Below are 22,513 nucleotides of genomic sequence, written 5' to 3' on the forward strand. Positions count from 1 at the left end.
CAGTTGGACGCTTAACCGACTGAGCCACCCAGGCGCCCCATTTCCCAATAAATTAAACACACACACACACACACACACACACACTATTTCTCTCTATTCCAGAGTGAGATATGACATGTTAATCTTTTTGTGAAACAATGTCTTAAATCTTTTAAGTGTGCATATATCCTCACTGGAGGAGTTTTGCCCTTGGGGTACAATTTCCAGAATTCACAATAAATATTGGTCTCCGTGATCTCTCACCTGCCAAGCTTTCTGTATTGTTCCCTGTGGTCTCTAAAATCCAAAGGCCAGACCAGGCAGGGTCTAGCATGACTTTTGCCAGCCCTTCCACACAGCTCCCTGGCCGACAGGTGCACTCCCGGCAGAATGGGCGACCCGCAATCCCCAGACGGGTCTCGGGGTTTCCATTTCTCCTGTCTGCAAGATCCATCATGCACCTGTCCACCTCTTGGAGGCTTAGCTATCTATCCTTCAAGGTCTAGCTGAAATGGCACCTCTTCCATATGGTCACCCACCCAGGTGCAGCCTTCATTCTTCTGGAACCATCCGACGACCCGGAGCACAAGCTGCCTTGTAGTTTGCATTTCCTGTGTCCACAGCTTTTCATAGCAAATGCCCTGTGAGTGGCTAAGGGTTTGGTCTCTGTCATATAATGTGTAGGTATTTCCGGTGCCTACCACAGGGTTTGCTGCCCGGAGAGTACTCCGAGGGTGCTGATGGGTTCACTACTGAACAGTGCTGTTGGAAAGAGTGTCTGCTGAGTGATGTCTCCTTTAGATTGGCTTAAATGTACAAAGCAACATATGTAAGTGATTCCCTTGTGTGGCCAGGATACAGTCCCCTGATAAATGCAATAGGGACCAGAGTAAGCAGGGCTTTCTTAAGTCTCCTGCTTTGTCTCCTCCTCTGCAGATGGGGCACATGCTACCATGTGAGTAGGGGGAAGGGGCTTTGAAAGCCCACCCTGGACCCCACCTGAACTTCTCTCTGCTGCTCTGGGCCTCCCATGACCCCCCTCTGTGCCCCCATTCCTCCAGAATGTTAGCCACAGAAGCACAGGGGTTTACGTTGTTGTTTCCAAGATGAAAAAGAAGGCCTGGCACATAGTAGGCATGTGGTAAATATTAATGACTAAACCTATGCTTTGTTTTGTTAACAGCTTTGTGCAGAAAGTAGAAAACAGCTTCTGGAAGCTGGGCCACGGTAAAGGCCCTTTTGCCCCTTACTATTCTGGGAGAGATTAGGGTCTCAGTGAGGTCCCTGTGACTAGATTCCTACAGTGGTTGATGGAGACATAAGGCGCTGTCTTCTATCTTCTAGAGGTCTCCCAGTGAGAGGCCCAGCCAAGGAGAGTATGAAAGAGGAAGAGCTAGAAGGGTGGAAGGAAGGACAGGTGGAGAGAGGCAGGAGAGGGAGAGAGGAGGTGGGGAAGATTAAGGGAGGGAGGAAAAGCAGTGCTTAAACAATAATAAATGACAGTAAAGGGGTAACATGATGGCAATGACAGTAGTTGACCACAGTGACAGGAACCGTATGGATAGCAGGCTAGCAGGGTGTTTTCTCCAGGGGCTCTACCCAGAGCCCCTCGCTGTTCTAGCACATTTACACCTGCCCCACCCTGCCCCTGTGAGGCAGCCCCTAACTCACTGGTTTACAGGGGAGTAAATTGAGACTCCCAGAGTAACTTATCTGAGGTTCTGCAGCTGGCCAAGGGATGGGGCAGGGAAAACTGGAATTGGAACCCAAGCCTGTCTTCCTCTACAGCCAAGAAGAAAGAGGTAGGTGGGGATGAGGTAGAGAAATGTTAATTCTGTTCCTAGCATGTAGGGCAGTGTCTGAACACTTGCATGTGTAAGAGAATTTCTCAGCCTGGTCACAGCCCTCCTGAGTAGGAAGCAGCATCTCATTTTGCAGCAGAGAAGTTTAGCCCTCCCCAAAGGGTTCAAGCTCATGCTGTCAGGAAATGGCATGAAGCTGAGATTCCAGCCCACATTCTCTTGACATTAAGATGTGTGTGACTTCCGCCGCTCAGTGGAAGGTGCAGGGAAGTGGCAGGTGTAGGCATGGTCAGAGAGTTCACACTGTGGGTTCCAGATCCTGCTGCTGTTGTTGGCCAGGGAGCACATCTCAGAACAGCTGCTTCAACACCCTGCTTCTGTGCAGATGTGTGCTGCCTTGGCCAAGGGCGCCACTGGGGGAAAGCATCACTCTGGACAGTCTCCGTCCCTCAGAGGAATGTGCTCATGGGGTCGTGAACACGTAAGTCAGCAGTGTCCATTGGGCATTTGGCGGGCCAAGTCCCCAGTTTGTATGTCACAATCACTAGCGCTACCTCTGATATCTGGAGAGGTGGGATCAGAGAGCAATGTCGCCTTTGTCCTTAAGAATGAGAGCCCATGTGTTTGCTCGAAGGTCAGCAGGACACTGCTAAAAGCATGACAATCCCTGGCCTCTTGTTCCTAGCATAAGTCAGTGCCCTGCATCCTTCGGGGCCCCTTTCTAGGAGAAATCAAGCTCAAGGCAGTCCGGGCAAGCACACTGCCTACTCTTCAAAAGCAAAGAGAAGGGAGCCAATCATTCTGTGGTTTCTGGCTTCTGCTCACCAAGGTTTCAGGAAGGGATCGGGGAACCCTGAGGGCTACAGTGAGTACCCATGGACGGTGCACTCTGTGGGGCCATCTTGGCATCAAGTGGGGTTCTCTGCAGGTCATGTGACTCAGGCTTCATCATGGACATAACTTGGAACATACAGATCTTAATTAGGAAAGCTGGAGAAGAGGAGGAATGGACGGGGAGTGCAGAGGAAAAGCAGAAAAGAACCTGGAAACTCCTACTTTTATGAACTTGAGAAAGGCTTGTTCTTTCAGTACACAGATGTTTTTAAGTGAAAAATCACTCCTCTGACCTTTCTTGAATAGGCCAGTGTGGTCAAGACTGCCATTAACCACTGTTCAACTATTCCTAACCAAGGGTTTCGGTGACCAGGCACTGAGCTTGGATGTGGTCAGCGCTTTCCTGGTTAACCCATGAACATCTCAGGGCTCCCAGGGAAGGGCTAAGAAAAGGTCTACGAGATGCCTGTGACACACTGCTTTGGTTTGAGTGGCTCTGAGCTGAATGGTGGAGACTTCCGTGTTTTAGGACTCTGCTCGAGAGTTGGCTGTGTTTTCTAATTCCACTCTAGACCCAGTAGAGAGGGCATTTTAAGGTGGAAGCTAACCAGATTTGTGTTCTCCATCTTTGGTGTGTGATTCTCCACAGGTGGTTTTGGGATGCTGAATTTAGAGCAGACGGCATTCACTGGCCCTGTTCTAGAGGCCCCTTATCTCAGTATTCTGGGCTAGAACTGGGAGTGTTTCAGTGCTCAGTGGAATTCTCTAGAATGGGCAGTACCTCTGGACTCTGAAATAAAGATGGGGATGCTTCAGGATTCATATCTGGAGTTAGCAGTGCCTCAGGATTTTCACCTTATGCCGGCAGTATCTCTGCGTTCCGATCTAGCACTTGGGTTGAAGCTAACGGTTCCCTCTTGATCTGATCCACAGTCTACGCCGCTTTTATGTATCCTTATCTAGAATTCATGACGTTGTATGAATTCCTTTAGGTACAAATGCTTTTAAAAAAGAGAGATTTGAAAACGCCAAAGGATAGCAATGTGTTTGTTTGTTTGTTTTTTAAAGCAGTATGCTCAGAACTGTGTTTGCAGCAGGATCCATATCTCTAACTTTGTCCTTCATGCTTCTGCTGTGTCATCATCTGGGAAACTGGGTTTGTCATGGCTTAGCCATGGCCCCATTTTTCCCCTTCTGTCACCTCTCCTTCTCCAGCCTCTGCTCTCCAGAGCCCACATGACGTTAAAATTTTGCTTTTCAGACCTGGTGCTCAGGCACAGATTGCCAAGGCAACTTTTTCTTCCATGCCTCTCCCTCAACCTGTGCCTACCTCAAACACAGAACCAACCACGCTGTTCTCTGAGTATTTTCCTGTAGAATCGTTTACCTTGACCCTCCCGCATGGGTCTGGGAGCTGTTTGCAAGAAGGATCTTACCTTTATTGCTTTTTCCTCTGGGATCCATTTTCACCAAGTAGACCATGGGGAATAAGGAAGCTGCACATATGTAAGTGCTATGTGAATGAATGAATGAATGAATGAATGAATGAATGAGAGACAACAAAAAAAATTGTACGTTTGGCTGGAAAAAATTCTTGAGTCTACCCAAAGAAAACTGAGATCTCTGGGAGCCCCCAAACTCCTACCTCTCACCCCTGAAGAATCTCAAGAAGGTCCCACAACCCACTCTCCCAACCCTGTCAGCATCTTACTGTTGGAGGAGGCCCATGTGCCATGAAGTCACCCACGGACCATCTGGCTGGGGATCCCGTGTTCCTCCTCTGCGACGGGAGATTACGTAAGCTGGACAGCAGCCTCCAGATGTTAGCAGTTTCTGCTCATTTTTTTCCCTCCCTTCTCGACAACAATAATAATAATTAAAACAAACATAGGCCTCATCCCCTACCCACACCCCTGAAATTACAAACAGGTGGGCCCAGATGCCCTTCCCCTCCAAAGGCCTCTTGGTCCTTAAGCCCAGCCACTGACCCTCAGAAAGGCCTGCCCTGCACTGAGCCGGACAGCCAGGCCAGCTGCCCTGGGGCTTGGGCCACAGGCCTCAGAAAGGGGATGTGGCCATGTCATGAGAAGTCCCTGTGTTGGGCTTTCTCTCTCCCCGGCTCCCACCCCCAAAGCCTTGGCCTCCAAGTTAAATGGATGTATTTTGGAAGACTAGGTGGCTTAAGAGATTAGTAATGAGATCCCAAGTCTTTCACTGCTGGGTCAGGAGTTCAGAGGCGGGCCCGGGTGACTGGTGAATGGCATAATTACGGAGCCGGGAGCAGGCCTATGGAGGGCCCCGTGTGAAATGAGCCCAGCCAGGGCTTTAAAGGGAGGTGCTGTCAGCAGCACAAAAGCCGACCGCCACATCCGACACTAATCACTCTCCCTTGTTAGAGGATTTACTAGCTGGAGAAGCCCAAGCCCCTGCCCGGTGCCTCCTCAAAACGGGCGTCTGGGTTGGGCACAGCCCCACGCCTGGCCCTCCTGTATGTCAGGTGGGGAGATGCCGTTGACCTCTTGGGGTTGCACTATGAGAAGTCACACTTCATACTATAGGAACTAGTGACCAGTGCCGTTTTTTTTCAGAGCTGCCACTGCTGTGCTGGTATTTTCTCCCTCACCCTTGGCCTTAGTTTACCCATCTGAAAATGGGTACGTGTGAATCTCCCTTCCACTGTGACACAGACTGGAGCTAACAGAGGTGGAAGCAGCTGGGGCATCGTCATCACCGCCTCGGGATCACCGTTCACACACTGTGGCCCTCAGTGTCCTCACTTATATCATAGGACAGAGACTTGGAGTAACATGGGCAGGCAGGCGCCAGACCCAGAGCTCACCAGCCACGACAGGTGTGGCTTCGGCAGGCTCTGTATCTGTAGAGTAAGTGGGGGTGGTGACACCGGCCTCCCAAGAATGTGAGGAGATGCCCTCGAAGCACAGGTGCTGGTTTAAACTTGGCCTTGCCACCTCTTCTGGATGCTCTTTCTCAGGTCTCTTGAGTAAACTTGTCCCTTAGAAGAAGGTTGGGACATCCAATTTCTGTCCCCAAGAGCCATAGAATTGACCGTGAACCATTTCTACTGTAACAAAGGTAAGTTTCCCCACCTGTAAAAGTGTTCAGGTGCTCCAGAACAGGGATGCCTTCCATGAGTTTCTTTGGTCTGTTCCCCTCGTAAGCCTGGCTTCTTCTCCATGGTCATTTTGATCAGGCCCAGAATTTGTACCCTAAACCCCAGGATTCTAGATGCTTGGGGGAGGTGCAGGCCAGAGGATATTAGATGCCTGAGGAGGGTGAAATACCTAATGTGTTAGGAATAGACCTCTGGGGCACTGAGGTGCTAATCACCCCAGAGCTGAGCCCCAAGGCTGGAGGGCATCAAACACCAAATTATCTTATCTGGAAGTGTCTCCTGGGTGGAGGCCCCGAGGTCTGCTGCTATTTCCAGAGCTCTGGGTGGGAGGAAGGAGGCATCTCTCCACTCTGCACACCCGCCTTGTACGCAGGAAATGCTTCTTTGCTTGATTATCTGTCCATGCCAAATAATAAATCTCGAAATTGAAAGAAAGACAGTTCACTCCCTCCCTCCCCTCTATCTCTTTAAGGCAGGCATCAAAGAGGGAAGCTGCTCTGGGGCCTGGGGAAAGTGATAATTGTTTCTAATGGTTGGTAAAGGAAAGCCTGGCTTTCTTCCTTTCTCTCTTTCTCTCTCTCTGCCTGTCTGTCTGTCTGTCTCTGTTTCTGTCTCTTTTTTTTTTCAGTGTATTAAATGTATAAAAAGGAGGTCCAGAGGAGGGGATTGAAGGTGTGTGTGTGTGTGTGTGTGTGTGTGTGTGTGTGTGTGTATGCGTGTGCGTGTTTGTGTGTGCTAACCCTTAGTTGCCCATAAAGTTCTCTGTTCAGGACAGTGGGGGGAGTCAGTTTGGAATAAGGGGCATAGGGAGGAGGTCAGGATGGATGTAGAAGTGAGAAGAATCCAGGGGGGATGTGGGTGGAGAACTACAGTGCTGTGCATCCAGTGGAAGTGGCCCTGAACCTCCAATCTGGACGTTTGGCTTTCCAGTGTCCATATATGCATTAATTCTGATAAGGCACATGAAACACCTGTTAGAATGCCTGATACAGGTTTTCTCCACTACCCGAAAGCAGGGTGCTCGCGTGATGCCTTCCGTAAGCCAAAATGGCATAAGGCAGAGAAGTAATTGCCATTCATTTATATGAAAAAAAAAACATTTGAGTGTTCCCAGACCCCCAAAATAATCTCTCTTAGGCTTTCCTGATACCTTAGGACACATCTTGCTAATGGATGCACAAAATACATGGAGATAAAGTGCAGATGCTCAGCGGTACGGGTCAGAGCTCTGGTGGCTGAGGCTGAGATGCCCAGTGTAATGGGTGGGGTGGCTCTTGCTGCTTGGGGTCTGCACTGCCTCTGTAAGACTCGCTGCAAAACCAACACGGATGCTGTTTTTGCTTTCCACCTTTTTTTTGTACAAACAAAAATCCTCTTTGGATTTCTTTTAGGTGGCAAAAACAGGTACTAATTAAGGACTTTCATGAAAGCAAAGTGATGCAGTGGACTTTTGGAAAAGCAGGGGATATACTTGTATGTAGTGAAGGATCAATAACATCGTTACGGTTGGCAGTTGATTTTTTGAGGCAACTAGTCTTTGCTTAGTGCTTAGTTTAGGCCTTTCACCGCTCTTCATGCTGAAGATGTAGTAAGCAAGTGCCCATTCTTGCCCTCAGTGAGCTAACAACCAAGTTCAAAGATTGCAAACAGGTTCGCCTCCCGGGCCAATCCCAACCAGTTGTGAGCGGCTTGCCATAGTGTTTTTTGTGAAGGTGCATTCTGAGGTCTACACTCGGGGGAAGAGCAGGCACCATTCAATTAATGGTGTCTGTCCGGAGCAAGGGGTTGGGGAGCAGCAGCACTGATGCCACACGTTTGCCTCAACTGGTCTAGCAGTGTCAAGGGCCATCGCACTCCTTGTTAGCCGTCAGCCTGTTTCTCATCTGGGAAGTAGAGGTAATACTCATTCCTTTCTCATAGGGTGGTTTTAAGGATTAAATAAAACCACAGAATCAAACAGGCTCTGCTGTACATGAGAGAACGTGCCTCCAATATCATTTATTATTGTTATCAGCATATTTGTTACACATCGACTGCCTGTGAGCCTGGGTGGTGGGCAGGTCTGAACTTTGGTGCCCACAAATGAATCTTAGGCCTCCTAGGACCTTCCCTGCACCACATGGTTATTACCATCTCCACACATGGGGCTTCTGGATCAAATACGTCACCCCTGAACCACGTGTATAACCTTGGAAAAGCCAAGAACTGAGATTCAGTATAGGAGGTATTCACTGAACTGTGCTCAGTGCCGTGCATTAGACACCAGTGGAGAGGAGAGCTAAATCAGGCGTGAACGCTGTCCTCCGGACTCAAGAATGGAGATAGGTCGCCAGACAAGAAACCATGAAAGGTATGACCAGAAGCTATTGGAGAAGTCTCCACCCGTGGGGTAAGAAGGATATGAACCTTGAGTAAGACCACTTGGCTTTGACTCCTAAGCTGTGGGGAAGTGCCCAATGCCTTCCAAACCTTGGAGTCCTTATCTCTAAAATGGGGAGAAAAATGCTTATTCCTCACAGTTATGATGCAGGCCAGGCGAGATGATGCCTAGGCAGCTCCCATACTGTAGACTGTAAGAGTCGGTGCCCTGTCCCTCCTCAACGGGGACCCTGAGGAGGGAGCAGCATGGGCTGTAAGGGAGAGCTATGCCAGCTTTACAGAGATGGCTTTATTGCACCTGGCCCACTTGGTGTCGTGGTCCCATGGCCCGACTTGTGGCCTCCCCACCGGCTTGCTCTCCTACAATTTTCATATCAAGGAACCCAGCCCCTCTTACAGCCTTGCAGTTCTTGGGGAAATAACTTGGCATTGGATCTGCAAGCCTGAGGTTAAAATGTGGCCTAAGTAGAAATATTTGGAAACAGTGCCTGGTGTGTGTGTGTGTGTGTGTGTGTGTGTGTGTGTGCGCGTGTGTGTGTGTGTGCGCGCACGCGCGTGCGTGCATGCACTTGTGCATTTATGTGTATTGTTAGTGTCAGCATGCACCCCATGCTCCCCCTCCCTATTTCTTTTCCTCTCTTTTTCTATGAGACCCATTCCCAGGTCCCTTTGGGTTGAAAGAGGAAATTGGAGAGGACGGGCCAGAGATTTGAAGAGCACTTCCTCCCTCCTGTGATTGACAAAAGGGCATGTAAATCTGTAAAAGCGAAATTCAATAGAAACCTCATGGCATCTCCCCTGTGTGGGAAAATACCAGAACTCCTGCTCCCCCTGTTCTCCCTCTGTCTCCCTTCCTTTGTGTACGACGTGTGTGGGTGGAAGATAAACTGGATTTAAAAAACCCTTTGAAAGCAAGACATCGTTAACTCCTCTAATTGAAAGCAGTCTTCGGCAAAGGAGGGGCTTGGAGGCGGGTGCTGGATGGACTGGCTGGTAGTGCATGGAGTGGACAAGAGCCGCCAAGTCCCGGGGCCACAGAGGCTCTGTGTCTGTCAGGCCAGGCAACACCAGTCACCACCAGACATGCTGGCCCATCCCAGAGGAGCTTACAGCCAGTGTCTCGCCTCTCCACTGGGCTCTGTTCCCCATCCCTCTGTCAGATGTGACGGCTGGACTCAGATCTCTGAGGACACCCCCAGTACAAACATCCAATGATCTCAAAGCTTGGTGGGGGGCGGGGGGGAATAACCAGCTCTTTTGTAGCATGCATGAAAAGAAAAGAAAAAGAAAACAGAAAACACATTGCTGGAATGGCTGCAATAAATGTTTATGTTACCCCTCTGGTCGTCCTAGAAATGTGGCTGTGAAATTAGCCTTGTACCTCAGAGTACCAGAGACACGGGGTCTAGGAGTTGGCTCAGGGGCCGACAGAACAAGCCCACTTCATTACAGAGTCAACACTCATTCCAGCAACATTCACTGGGAAGAGGCTGGGAGTGAAAAGCTGGCAGAATGTCAGAACTGAAAAGCCTTTTCGGGATTCATCTTACCCTGTCCTTCTGCACGTGGGAAGGATGGGTATCAGAGGAAGTAAGGAACTGGGTCACCTCGAGTAGGCAAGACTCTGGCCTGGGAACCCAGGGCTCTTGTGACCCTCATCACCTGCCTCAGGGCAGCTTTGGGCTGCTGAAGCAACTTCTATTCAAGAGAAATCCCAAGTCCATCCTCCACGACAGCCCTGAGAGATGGGCAGGTGTGCCCTTTACAACTTAGCATCTCCCATGAAGAGTGTGGGCCAAGTTTGTGCCTTAGAATTGAATCCTGGTTCCATTCACAAGGTGTGTGACCTCAGGCAAAGTAGAGAGCCTCGATTCCTCATTTATAAAATGGGTATAATCATAGAACCTACCTCTCAGAGTTGTCATGAGGCCTGCACACTTTAGTACACACAGAATCCTTAACAAAACACCCAGCCTAGGACAGGCACTCAGTAGCTGTTCCCGCTGCTGCTGTTGCTGTTCCTGAGGCATTACTGTGCCCTGGTGCTGGGTGATCTGCTAAGATTTCTGTGAGCATGAATAAAGCATGGTTCTCACCTTGGAAGTCTTCCGAGTTTAAAAGGAGAAGACTGGGCTCCAAACAACTATAATCCAACCTGACAACTCTGTAACCGAGGTATATATAAAGAACTATATGGACACAAGAGAGAGCAATTAATTCTGCCTGGGGGGTGAGCAAAGGCTTTCAGAGGAGGGGTGACATTTGAGACTGGCTTTGAAGTGTGTGTAGTATTTCACAAAATGGGCAGCTAGTGCCGTGGAGGGGGGTGGGGGTGCAGGGAGAAGTCTGGGCACAAGCATCATGGCGGCAGAGTCCAGGGCATGGGAGAGAAAGAGTCACTCGGGGAGAAGGGAGCACCACTGAGCATGTGGGTGGTGGCCCACCTGCTGTGTGGGGAGGGGAGAAAGAGAGCAGCTGGCAGTGAAGGCGGTGACATGGCTGAAACCTGCTCCCCACGGCCTTTGCCAGCTGTGTCGAGGGAGCTCCGCATCCTGTGGTCCACGGGCAGCCATGGGGGTGATGATCAGCAGGGCAAGAGGATTAGTTCTTCCCTTCGGCAAGTTAACTATGGGGACCGTGGATAAGGGAGAGCATGTGGAGCAGCTGGAGGCAAAGAGAGTGGTAACTGGTGCCTTCTCCATCAGAGGAAGGGGAGGTTTTGACCAAGACAAGCACCAGGTGTGGTGCTTTGTGATTGAGGACACAGGACACAGAATCTGAGGGATGAGAGTCTGACTTCTGGCGGTCCTACACAACTAGGTGTGATCTTGAAGGACTTATATACAGCTTCAGTGCCTCATTTCCTCATCAGAGAAATGGGACAATGATTCCAACCTCACAGAGGATAACTGGTATTGCGGATTAAATGATATTGGGGCCATGAGACCCTTGGTGGATGTTATTACTGTGGGTGTCCTTAAGCTCCTCGGGTACCTAGGGGTCATTCAGTACAACAACCACATTTCACAGATGGGGAAACTGAGGGTGGGAGAGATGTCCAGCTAGTAAGTGACACAGCCAGAACGGACCCAGGTCTTCCATTTCCCATGGGTGCTGTTTGATGTAAGTGCAGACAACTATGAAGGTGATGTGGAGTCTAAGTCATCATGTTCAAGATGAGAGGTCTCACTTAAGGCCAAGGGGGAAGGGGGTCTCATGCCCCTCAGTTCCTTCAGGTGTTAAGATGAGACTGGGGGACAGTGGCTGCTCAGCTTCCATCAAAGACCTAAGGCTGGCCTTTTCCTGGAGAAAAGAGTGGTGTGGGCTCCAGCATTCATGCCTGCTCTTTCTGCCACGAATTCTTGGGGCAGAGGGAGACATCTCACTAGAGAGGGTTCTACGCAAAAGACTTGGGCTTGCGAGTCTGAGCCCCATGTTGGGGTGGACAGATTACTAAAATAAATAAACTTCAAATAAATGTAGGATTGAGAGGGTACCAAATGTAGGTGAGGAAAAACCATCAGTCCTGGAAGCCAGAAAACTTTGCATTTTCATAATAATTCTGCCACTTGCTTACTATGTTATATTGTGCAAGACAACCTACTCCTTCCTTGACCACTGTGGGAGGAATAGTCTCAGTAGATAATTCTCCAATTCCTTCGAACTCTAGAAATCTGAATAAGACAGCTTATAGACGTTGCTCATTAGAGGAAGAAGGAGGGGGAAGTGTAGCCAGACATCTCCTGGCTGTGGTAAAGAGCTGTCCAAAGGCAAATTGGGCATGCCTATAAATGAGAGTGAGTTCTCTGTCCCTGAAGTAATCAATAAGATGCTAGGTAATCCCTTCTCCGACCCTGAGGATACTAAGGGAGAGGATACTAAGGGGCTTGTCAGCCCAACCACATCTGCTCTTTGCCTAGCACCATTAAAATGAATTTCTCTCCCCCTGACGTTCACTGGCTCATTTGTTTATTACTGTAGTCGTCCATCAATCCATTCATTCATTCATTCAATGAATATCAGCATTTTGGCCGGTCAAAATATTATTGTGTCTCATTTTATTGTGATAAAAACAGTTAACAAGAGATCTACCTTCTTAACAAATTTTTGTGTGTACAATAACTAAGGTATTGTTGACTACAGGTACAGCAGATTTCTAGAACTTAGTCATCTGGAATACCTGAAACTTGATGTCTGCCGATTAGCAACTACCTTTTCCCTCTCCCCCAGCCCTTGGCAACCACTGTTCCACTCATTGGTTCTATGAGTTCGACTACTTCAGATACCTCATAGAAGGGGAATCATGCAGTATTTGCCCTTTTGTGACTGCCTTCTTTCTCTTAACATGATCTTCTCAAGGTTCATCTGTACTGTCAGTAATGGTAGGGTTTCCTTCCCTTTTTAAAGGCTGAGTAATATTCCATTCTATGGATAGATCATGTTTTGTTTATCCATTTACTGTTTGTTTCCACATCTTGGTGGTTGTGGATAATGCTGCAGCATACATGGGAGTGAGGAAGGCAGAAAGGTTCCTCTTCATCCGTCTAGGGAAACCTGAAGCCTAGAGGCTGCCCTTGTTTTTAGAGTCCCCTCATGTTGTTCTACAAGGTGGAGCGATACCAGCACGGTAGGGTAAAATGTTGCTATGTTCGGCACCACCACCCCCACCCCCGCCACCCCGACAGTTCTGGGTAGGGTCATCAGAAGGCCTTGTGTGTGGTATGTGTGCCAGAGTGGATAATTTGAGGGAGAAGAATGACTGGCATGAGAGGTACAGAGTGGGATGCGGGGTGGGGGGTCAGTTGGGAGAGATGGGAAGGTCACTGGAGCTGAGCCAGGGACACTGGAAATGATGAGTGAGGAGGAACTAACTCAGTTCCTGGGGCAGCTCGGGGAGCTCAAGTCCCCATGCAGTGTGAGATGTAATTCTCCTGCTTGTTCCCCCATGAACATTCAGTAAAATCTACATTGCTCAGGAATGCGTCATGAAGTCGGACTTGCTTTTGTTGGGAGATGCAAAGAAATGGGTAGATGAAAACAGAGCATCCCTATAAAACCAGTCTCCTTGGGATCACCCTTGTATCCCTAGTGACCACCCTTGTGGCCAAGGGCAAGGCTATTGTCTCACGGGGATGTGGAGCACAGTGTGCTGCACAGTCTGAATAAGTGGGGGCCGAGTGAACAGAATTGACAAGGTCTATAAAAGCAGGAGGCTTGTGACTGTTTGCTTTACCTTTCCCCTGCAGCCTTCCCTCCCCTGCCCTTGCCTCCCCAGGAACATAGATGGTTTTAAGATCAACTGGGGCTTTGGGCAAAGGTTCAGCTGGATTTGTTTGTTCCTCCCTGATCCGCTTTGACTGTCCCTGGTCAGGATCGCAGCCAGCTTGAAACAAACACAAACTAAATAGGAAAACAGGAGAATAAAATAACATCAGTGTGTACCTCTAAAGCCCTGTCTGGTGCTGATAGAGCTGATGAGATAAGAGGAAAATGTATTTAAGCAATAAGAGGGCTTTGTTCCTGTTGAAGACTTCCCTGACCGTGAATGTTTTAGATGCAGAGATAAGTCCCCCCCCCCCCCACTGCCCCCAACTGTAGCACTCCAGAGATGTGCCCCACCACACTCTGCTGGGGACAGGCGGCTCAGAACACAAGGGGAAGGAATTCCAAAATGATACATGTCGAATTGCTGGCCTGGATTTCAAATGCCGTAGATAGTTTATGCAAAGTCTCGCACTGTTGTAAAATGTAACACAATCCACTGGCAGATCTGCCTAAGCTAGGTCCCAGTTGTTTTTGAGAAACATAAATAAACTTGAAGATGTCTTCCAGCCTGTTAAAGTGGCCATTTTGCCCATAGTCTCCTTGGTATTAGGCTTCTAGAGACTTGAATAACAGAAGCCGATGAGATGGTTGATGTTTGGCATACTCTCTCCTCTCCTTAAGATGTTTCCTGTGACATTTGGGAAAGCCATACTGTATGCCCAGGACCCACTGGCTTCCTTGGGGGGGGGGGGAGGGAAACTTTGGCAATAAACGAGTTTCAACACTCTTCAATGTTCTTAAAGCAGTAAAGATCTTTTCTTAAAGGAAACATTACAAGGCAGCTTGATACGTAAGACAGAGGAGTGGAGATGCTGCAAGTGGAGCAGCAGAGGGGCAGAAAGGGGGCAGATCTCACATCCTGACCCCCAGGCTGGCACCTCCAAGGAACCCTGTGAATCCACAAGTGACACCTTGAAAACCTGTGACTCAATCCAACATTCAAATGTGTAAGATAAACCAGGGTCTCCTTAATTGAGGCCAGTATGCCACCGCACGTCACTCTCCGGGTGACTTCTCCATGATTCTCCAAACTTGATTAAGTGACTTATCTTCCTCTCTTTGGGGTTTCAGGAATGAATTGATGAAGATGTTAGCAGGAAGGGAAACTGGATGAAGGATTCATTTGGACTCTGTGTGACCTTTGCAACTTTTCTGTAGATATAAAATTCCTCCAACCCAAAAACTCATTTAAAAAAATACCAAAGCATTGATGATTGCAATTGTAAATTGCAGACAGTCACACATCAAGTATTTTACCTTGACTTTGACTAGTGAATTTGATGTATGACTTTTCTACTACCTGTTTAATTCTTCTGTACTCATCTATAGGAATCTCTGGGCAATATATGGTTTTGTCTTGTGTGATTTTTTTTTAAGTTTATTTATTTTGAGAGAGACAGAGTGTGAGCGGAGTGGGGGGGGGGCAGAAAGAGAGGGAAAGACAGAGAATCTCAGGCAGGCTCTGCACTGGCAGCACAGAGCCCATGTGGGGCTCGAACTCACGAAAACTGTGAGATCATGATCTGAGCCAAAACCCAGAGTTGGACGCTTAACCATCTGAGCCACCTAGCTGTCCCTCGCTTTGTGTGATTTTTATAAATGGCATCATATTGTACTTGTCCATTTACACTTCGTTCCTTTTTTTTTAAGTTTATTTATTTTGAGAGAGAGAGAGAGAGAGAAAGGGAGGGGCAGAGAGAGGAGACAGAGAATCCCAAGCAGGCTCTGCTCTGTCAGCGCGGAGCCCCACATGGGGCTTGAACCCACAAACTGTGAGATCATGCCCTGAGCCAAAACCAAGGGTCAGTCATTTAACTGACCAAGCCACGCAGCCACCCCCATTCCTTTCTTTTTATTTTAACTCAATATTATGCTTCTTGCAATCTCTCCATTGCTATCTTGAACTCAGGAGTAGGGCTTCCATTTTGAGTGGCCAGGACCCATACCAGACCTGTTGTTGAATATTTCTAGTATCATCCCTGTGTATGAATCTAATTCAGGCCTCTTAGTAGTCTTTTGCTGTATAAAAATATGTCACGTGAATATTTCTTGTTTGATGCATCACTTCCCCAACAGAAAACATATAAACTATGCCCAGTCTTTTGCTACTACAGATATTGCTGGGATAGATATCCTTGATCCTTATATATAGTTTTTCTTATTCCCCTCTTTTTTGTTGTACGTGTATTATTGTTTACTATGATCGATAGTATCTTATTTTTTTTTTCCCACAGCTTCTAAGAGCCTTAGCGTCTGCTAGGTCAGCCTTTTTTTGCAGATAAGTCCTCTGAGCCCTGCATGCATGGAATGACAGGCCCAAATCCACAGGGGAGTTTTGAGAGAGGAACCACATTAGAGGTCAGAGGAAAAACACAAATGTGGGATGGCCTTCTGCAAGAGGCCTGAGCCATCTCACGAACAAGTCTGTTGCCCCTACCCTTTTTCATCATAGAACTCTTCTGTTTTCTACTTTACAGTTGTGTGTGCCTACGTGATAACTATGTGCACATGTTGTCAACTGCGAGCCCCTCAGCATCTGTCTTGTCCTGGAGTGCTTGGCACGTAGCAGTTTCCCAATAAATATGACTAGAATAAATGAATGAACCAATGAATGAAATCATATTTGAATACACAAGAAACTCCTAAGTCTGAAGAATTCTACTTGTCTGTGTTTGCTTCGTGTTTTTTTAACCACCATTTGTTACATATGTCATTGAGAATGTAGGGGGGGGGCGCCTGGGTGGCTCAGTCGGTTAAGCGTCCGACTTCAACTCAGGTCACGATCTCACAGTCTGTGAGTCCGTGAGTTCGAGCCCCGCGTCGGGCTCTGGGCTGATGGCTCAGAGCCTGGAGCCTGCTTCCAATTCTGTGTCTCCCTCTCTCTCTGCCCCTCCCCCGTTCATGCTCTGTCTCTCTCTGTCTCAAAAATAAATAAACGTTAAAAAAAAAAATTTAAAAAAAAAAAAAAAAAAAGAGAATGTAGGGGGAATGGCCACTGGAGGATAGGCTCATACTGTCGTAGTCTTTTCTTTATTCTTAATACAGCTCTGAACACGATTTACAGATTTGTTCTAAGTTGGTCGGCTTGGTATTCAAGACTGTGAGATCCAACCCCTTGTCCCGCCTTTTCTGCCATTTTGCTCAAGCTCTAAGAACACCAGGCAACTTGCCACAGCCTAAGCATTCTGGGTTTCTGCTTTCCTCCAAGCCTTTGTTCCTGCTCCCTGTATCTGCCATACCCTTCCCCTGTGTCTATTCTTTAAGACCCAACTCAGATGTCAACTCCTGCAGGATTTGTCCCCATGAGAATGTCCTTGTTGCGTCTCCCACCAAACGTGTTATCTGCTGTTTCCTTCACAGTGTTGAGATTCCCTGCTCTACATTAGGACGTGGGCTCCTGGAACGGATGACCCCCGTCTGTGCATCCCCGTTTCTTCCTGTGGTGCTAAGAAAAAAATAGATGGATAGGAAACATGTATCAAATTGAACTTAATCCAACCTCTCAGACCCTTGAAAACATTTTTTTTCTTTATCTTTTTTCAGGTGTGTCGAACCAAGGTGATAGATCTCAGTGAAGGCATTTCCCAGCATGCCTGGTACCCTTGTACCATCAGCTACCCATACTCCCAGCTGGCTCAGACCACTTTCTGGCTCCGGGTAAGCCAAAGCTTGAAGAGCCTTAGAATCTCCAGCAGTGACCACCCCCCTCCCCCAGGAAGCACCAACTCCTGTGACCCTTTCTCAAGATGGTTTGTCTACTCACTGAGGGTGTTAATTATAAGGACAAGGAACAAAACACTTAGCAGTAGGATGCTTCCTGAAATAGAATCCCTTCATTGCTCATGGAGTGCCCCTAGTCATTCTTGTTTTGACAAAGATTTTGGATAAGTTTTCTATGCCTGGAACCTTCTGTTCATTGTTCAATGCCTTTTAAGATTGTCTTCTTCTCCTTGAAGTCTTAGCTGATCCCCACAGAGAGAAGTGACTGTTCTCTCCCTTCTGGTCCTGTACATGTTTGGTCATCATTTGGATGGCACTTGTCACCTGGTATTATATTGCTGTCTTTGGGGCCATCTTCCTGACTAGGGATTATGGTGACTTTTGGTTTGCACACTACTGACCTACTTTGAGCTCCATAGTCTGCAGAAAAGCAAGGGCTGTGTCTTACTTAGCTTTGTCTCAGAGGCTAGCATGGAGAAATGACAAATAATATACCTCTTTTGTGCTTTTAGTCTGTGCCACTTTGTTCCCATGATCTTATTGGAGCCTCACAATCATCCTGTGATACAGCTATTTACTTGATACATCACTTAGAGGTGAGGGAATTAGGGCCCAGAGAGGCAGAGCTACCACTCACGGTCACGCAGCTCAGCAAGAGCAGAACCCGGATGGAACAGAGTTTCTGACCTCAGAGCCTGTGCTCTTCACTGTGAGGTTCTCTGCCCCACAATGAGTGTCCCAGTCCCTGAAATGGAAGATTCTCCTTGAAACCCCTGCCCCACAGCTGCTTCCCTACCATGTGCCTGAGCTCACGAGGGACCCTCCCATGTCTGCTGCATTTCAGGCATACTTTTCTCAGCCAATGGTTGCTGCTGCTGTCATTGTCCACCTGGTGACTGATGGGACATACTATGGGGACCAGAAGCAGGAGACCATCAGCGTCCAGCTGTTTGACACCAAAGACCAGAGCCACGATCTGGGTGAGCATGTTCTCAGGCATGTCGCCCTTGGTACCACATCTGCCCAGGGGTGGTCTGGGGGGCAGCTGAGAACTCGTTCGTCCTTCCCCTGTCCTCTTTCTTGCTTCTCTGTTTGGCATTCTGCTTGCCCTCCAAATCGGGAGGCTTTTGTGTATCCAGAGAATCCTAGATCTGGCAGATATGGGCCTAAGGGGCCACTGCCAAAGTCTTCCCTTCAACAGCTCCTTTTGATGAGGCACCTTTAACCTTAGGCACCCCATGTGATCCTCAAGAGACCCTGGGAAGGAGACTGAACAAAGGCCATTCCTCCAGGTGTCAGTCCCTGAGACCCAGAGAGGGTCACATGGCAGCGACCAGGAAGAGTGGGTGTTTGGAATTGTAGCCATGGCTCTTTACCCTGTAGCTGGAGGTGTCCCTTAGTGCCTGACAATGGCAGCCATGTCTCCAGCACAACCAGCCGTGCTCCCTGTAGGAGCAGGAATAAGACAAGGTCCGTGTCAGGGGTGGGAAGGCAGAAGAGTCAGGTCCTACCTGCTGAGCAGCTGTGGGAGAACTGGGACCAGCACTGTCAAGTTGTCACATGCACACCCCTCTGCACACCCACGCATGCATGGTGCACGGGACACAGCCCCAGCTCCGGAGCTGACAGCCCAGGCTTGACTCCCGTCCCTCTGCTCACACAGCGCAGGAAGGTGAACGCTTTTCTTGACCTCCGAGCACCTCATCTGGCATCTTACTTTCCTCTTAGGCACAGTAGGGACCACGGTGCTACTTTATCATGACAGTGAAATCATGAGATATTAAATGAGGTATTACTTAGGACTGTTGTGACTGTGCCCCACACAGGAGCTGGCACTGGGAATGTCCTCTTATCCCCTCCCACATTTCCAGTTTACCTCTGGGCAGCCTCGCCAGGTGTTTGGAATTCTAGGCTGGCCTAGAAGGTCGGGCTTCAAACCCCTGCCTGCACCGTTCTGCAGGGAGCTCATTTCAAAGACCTGTATGAAGCCAGCAGGCAAGGGGTCATTGCAAGGTCAAGCAGAAGCCAAGGGGGCAGGGAGAGTTTTTGTTTTGTTTTTATGTTTATTTATTTAGTTAGTTTTAGAGGCAAAGGGGGGACATATTAATAGGAAGGAGAAAGAAAACCCCTCTGGACTTATCCGGATGCCTGAGAAATTTCCCTAAGTGAGAAGCAAATATTTTCATAGCTGTCCTGGCATTGCTAAGGGCTCTGAGGAGTGGGGAAAGTCCAGTCCACAGAAGCTGCTTCATGTCTGAGGTTTGCACGTGTCCCTGTCCCTCCCTGTAGTGTCCCCTGTCCTCAGCATCCTGCTACCCGCCCCCCCCCCCCCCCCCATGGAGCGCTTGTCATTCTGAGTGAGCACAGCAGGGGCCCTTCTGGATTGGGAGCTAAACATCCCAACAGAGCAGGCCTGCTGGGATGTGCCTAGAATCATCCTTGATTTTAGAGGCAGAAACTGAGTTTGAGGAGCTTGCTGGAGTTCCATCATTAGGATGTGATAGTCCCCTCAGAGGCAAGTTAAACCATGATTGGAACCAAGGTCCATTAGACACCAAAGCCAGTGTCTGCTTTTCCAACTCCATCCCACCCCATTGCCCCCTTCTCTCTTCTGGGTGTGCCCTTTCTCCCTGCCCCTCTCCCTTCCTTCTCAAAGCCTGGGGACCTGCTCCCTGTTCTAGAATGAACCGAGAGCTGAAGCAAGCTTGGGTTCAATGTAGACTTTACCCTGCTGGCTGCTCCGTGTGCCCCTGGAAAACCACCTTCTGCCCTCACTTCTCAGTCTTACCTCTGCTGAATCAGTGCAGAGGTCCCTACCTCACAGGGCTGCTCCCCGGTTCCTGGATTAAACACGAGAGCAGGCTTCTTACTCTGGAAAGAGCGTGTTGCTGTGAATTATTTCCACCATCTTTATGGCGGATGGGGAAGGCAGCCTGAAAACTAGCAACTCAGACCATCCAGCCCTCATGCAGTGTGGGAGGGTGGTCAGGGCCAGCGATGCTAGTCTGAGAGGTGGCCATTGGGGGAGGGAGAGAGGCTGTGGGCGCTAGGTGACAAGAAAGCTTAGGGGGCAGGGAGGCAAAGGGATTGGAAAGATTTGGAACCAAGAGAAAAAGGCAGACAAAGAAACTTTCAATCAAACTCAAAATCCCCACTGGCCACCCAATGGTGCTTTTGTGCAGTGACATGAAAGGGTCTGGGGGCTTCGGGAAGGGCCCGTTGGGGAGGGCGTGACTGGCCTTGAGTAATGAGCCTGGCCCCTCGGCCCTCTGTCTCTCCTGACAGGCCTCCATGTCCTGAGCTGCAGGAACAATCCCCTGATTATCCCTGTGGTGCATGACCTCAGCCAGCCCTTCTACCACAGCCAGGCGGTACGTGTGAGCTTCAGTTCACCCCTGGTCGCCATCTCGGGGGTGGCCCTCCGCTCCTTCGACAACTTTGACCCCGTCACCCTGAGCAGCTGCCAGAGAGGGGAGACCTACAGCCCTGCCGAGCAGAGGTAAGGGACCCTGGGTCTGATCGCCCTGGGCCGTTTTGTAGCCAGAAGCAGATGGGCGCCTTCTGGAACTGCCTAGATGTGTGTGTTGCTATAAAAAGTCTGCGTGTTTCTCCCTTCTCCATCCTCTGGCCTCTGGCTGGCTCTGCCTGTGGGCCTGGGAGGCCTGCGCGTCTCTGGATTCCAGGGGTGAGGGAGGGAAGCAGGAATGGGCGGTGGAAAGACCCCCTCACCTGGCTCGCAGGCCTGGCGCTGACAGTGGCCTGCTTGCATGGTGCACATCGCGTTCCCTCTCTGGGCCTCAGCATCCGCATTTGAACAAAGACAAGACAGGTGGATTAGCTCTCTTCCAACTCTGAAATACTGGAATAGTTAGGCGGATGGAGGGAGACTGCTGTTTGCTTCATCCCAGCTTACTGTGTGTTTCAGTGATGGGGAAATCTCTCCACCTTCCCCAAACCTAGCCCCTGAGTGGTCTAGTGGTCCGATGAGAAGAGAGCATGGTGTTTTCCTGGAAAGAATATGAGCTTTGGTGAGACTCTGACCTGGGCTTGAACGTTCCCCTTCTTGCCTGTGTGCCCATGACAAGTCACTTCACTTTTCTGAGTCTTCCTTTCCTATTTTGGAATAAATGGAGGATGATATCTACCCCACCGGGTGGTCATGAAGGCTGAATGGTGCGCCGTAGATGAAAGTCCTCTTGTAGACCGTTAGGCACTGTGCAAGGCTGATGTATTAATACAGAATATTTATGGCCACTTTCTGATCTGACAGTGGGGCTTCTCTGCATGAAATTCTTCTAGCTGGAAGAAGCCCTGGAGATCATCGGGTACATCTGGAGTGTCTCAAACGCCTGTGTTACCCTCTAGGATTCCAGGGCCCCGAAAGGGGAAGGGTGGGTCCAGGCTCACACAGCACCTCTCACGTTTGTTTAATGAGATCCAGAAGGAGACAGTACGACAGGGGGAGTCCCAGTGGGCTCCCCCAGAGTGAGACGCTCTGAAAGGCAATCCAGTCCAGCCCTGTATACCTGGGAGCAAGGAGAGGAAAGCCGGGGGGGGGGGGGGGGAGGGAGGTGGCCACTGCCTTTCCCACGCCCTTGCCACCACAGGGGACACAAAAGGTGGTTGCAAAACCCACATTGTTTTGCACCCACTGTCTCTAGCTTCTGTTGTGCAAAATCTGTCGCAATCATTCGGAGGCAAAAGAGCTCCTTAAATATCACCCACTGTTATATTTCACACTAAAAGGGCTTTTTCATCCCTGGCTCTGTAGACTATAAAAATAAGTTAATTCTCAGAACCCAGGGAAACAATGTCGATGGGAAATGCAAATCCATTCGACCTTTTCTGCAATGCTTTCCCATCCTTAACCAGCCACCGGGACCATGGGCAAGTTGACTGAGGCCAACAACTGGCTTCTTTGAATTCTTAATTAGCAGTTCCTGTGTCCGAAGTAAACAGTTACAAGTGTTTAACCTCAGAAACAAATCAATTGTTTAATATCTGTTGAGTTCTTGGACTCGTGACTGAGAAGCACTGAGCGGGGACAAAGCGTTGCCCCATCTCTGACCGGTTGTACGACTGTGAGCCAGTCATACCATGTCTCTGGGCCTCAGTTTCCCCATCCATGGGATGATGGTGATGAATTGAATGTTCTCTGTGGTTCTTTCCAATTCAAACAGTCTGTAGTTCCCAAGAATGGGGAGGGGTGAGATGCAGGGGAAAGGAAGCAACATGTGTTTCGTTATCTTATTTCATTATTTTATTTCGTTATCACACTTGTCCTGCGAGGTATGGACAGAGAGGGTGAGTCAAGGCGGTCCAGGCAGTAGGAGGCAAAATC

General features: G+C 49.1%; 1 protein-coding gene across 1 annotated transcript in view; it reads left to right on the forward strand.

The window, feature by feature from the left end:
• PAPPA (pappalysin 1) overlaps positions 1 to 22,513 on the forward strand; it is a 244,271-nt gene that overhangs the window by 153,795 nt on the left and 67,963 nt on the right. The window contains exons 11-13 of the mRNA XM_086683839.1: positions 16,996 to 17,109; positions 18,017 to 18,152; positions 20,458 to 20,671. Of these exons, the coding sequence (XP_086539965.1) occupies positions 16,996 to 17,109; positions 18,017 to 18,152; positions 20,458 to 20,671 (464 nt within the window). The remainder of the gene's footprint in view (positions 1 to 16,995; positions 17,110 to 18,016; positions 18,153 to 20,457; positions 20,672 to 22,513) is intronic.

The sequence above is a fragment of the Puma concolor genome, chromosome D4 (genome assembly GCF_028749965.1).
Source record: "Puma concolor isolate L17-30 chromosome D4, mPumCon1.1.hap2, whole genome shotgun sequence".
Classification (NCBI taxonomy): domain Eukaryota; kingdom Metazoa; phylum Chordata; class Mammalia; order Carnivora; family Felidae; genus Puma; species Puma concolor.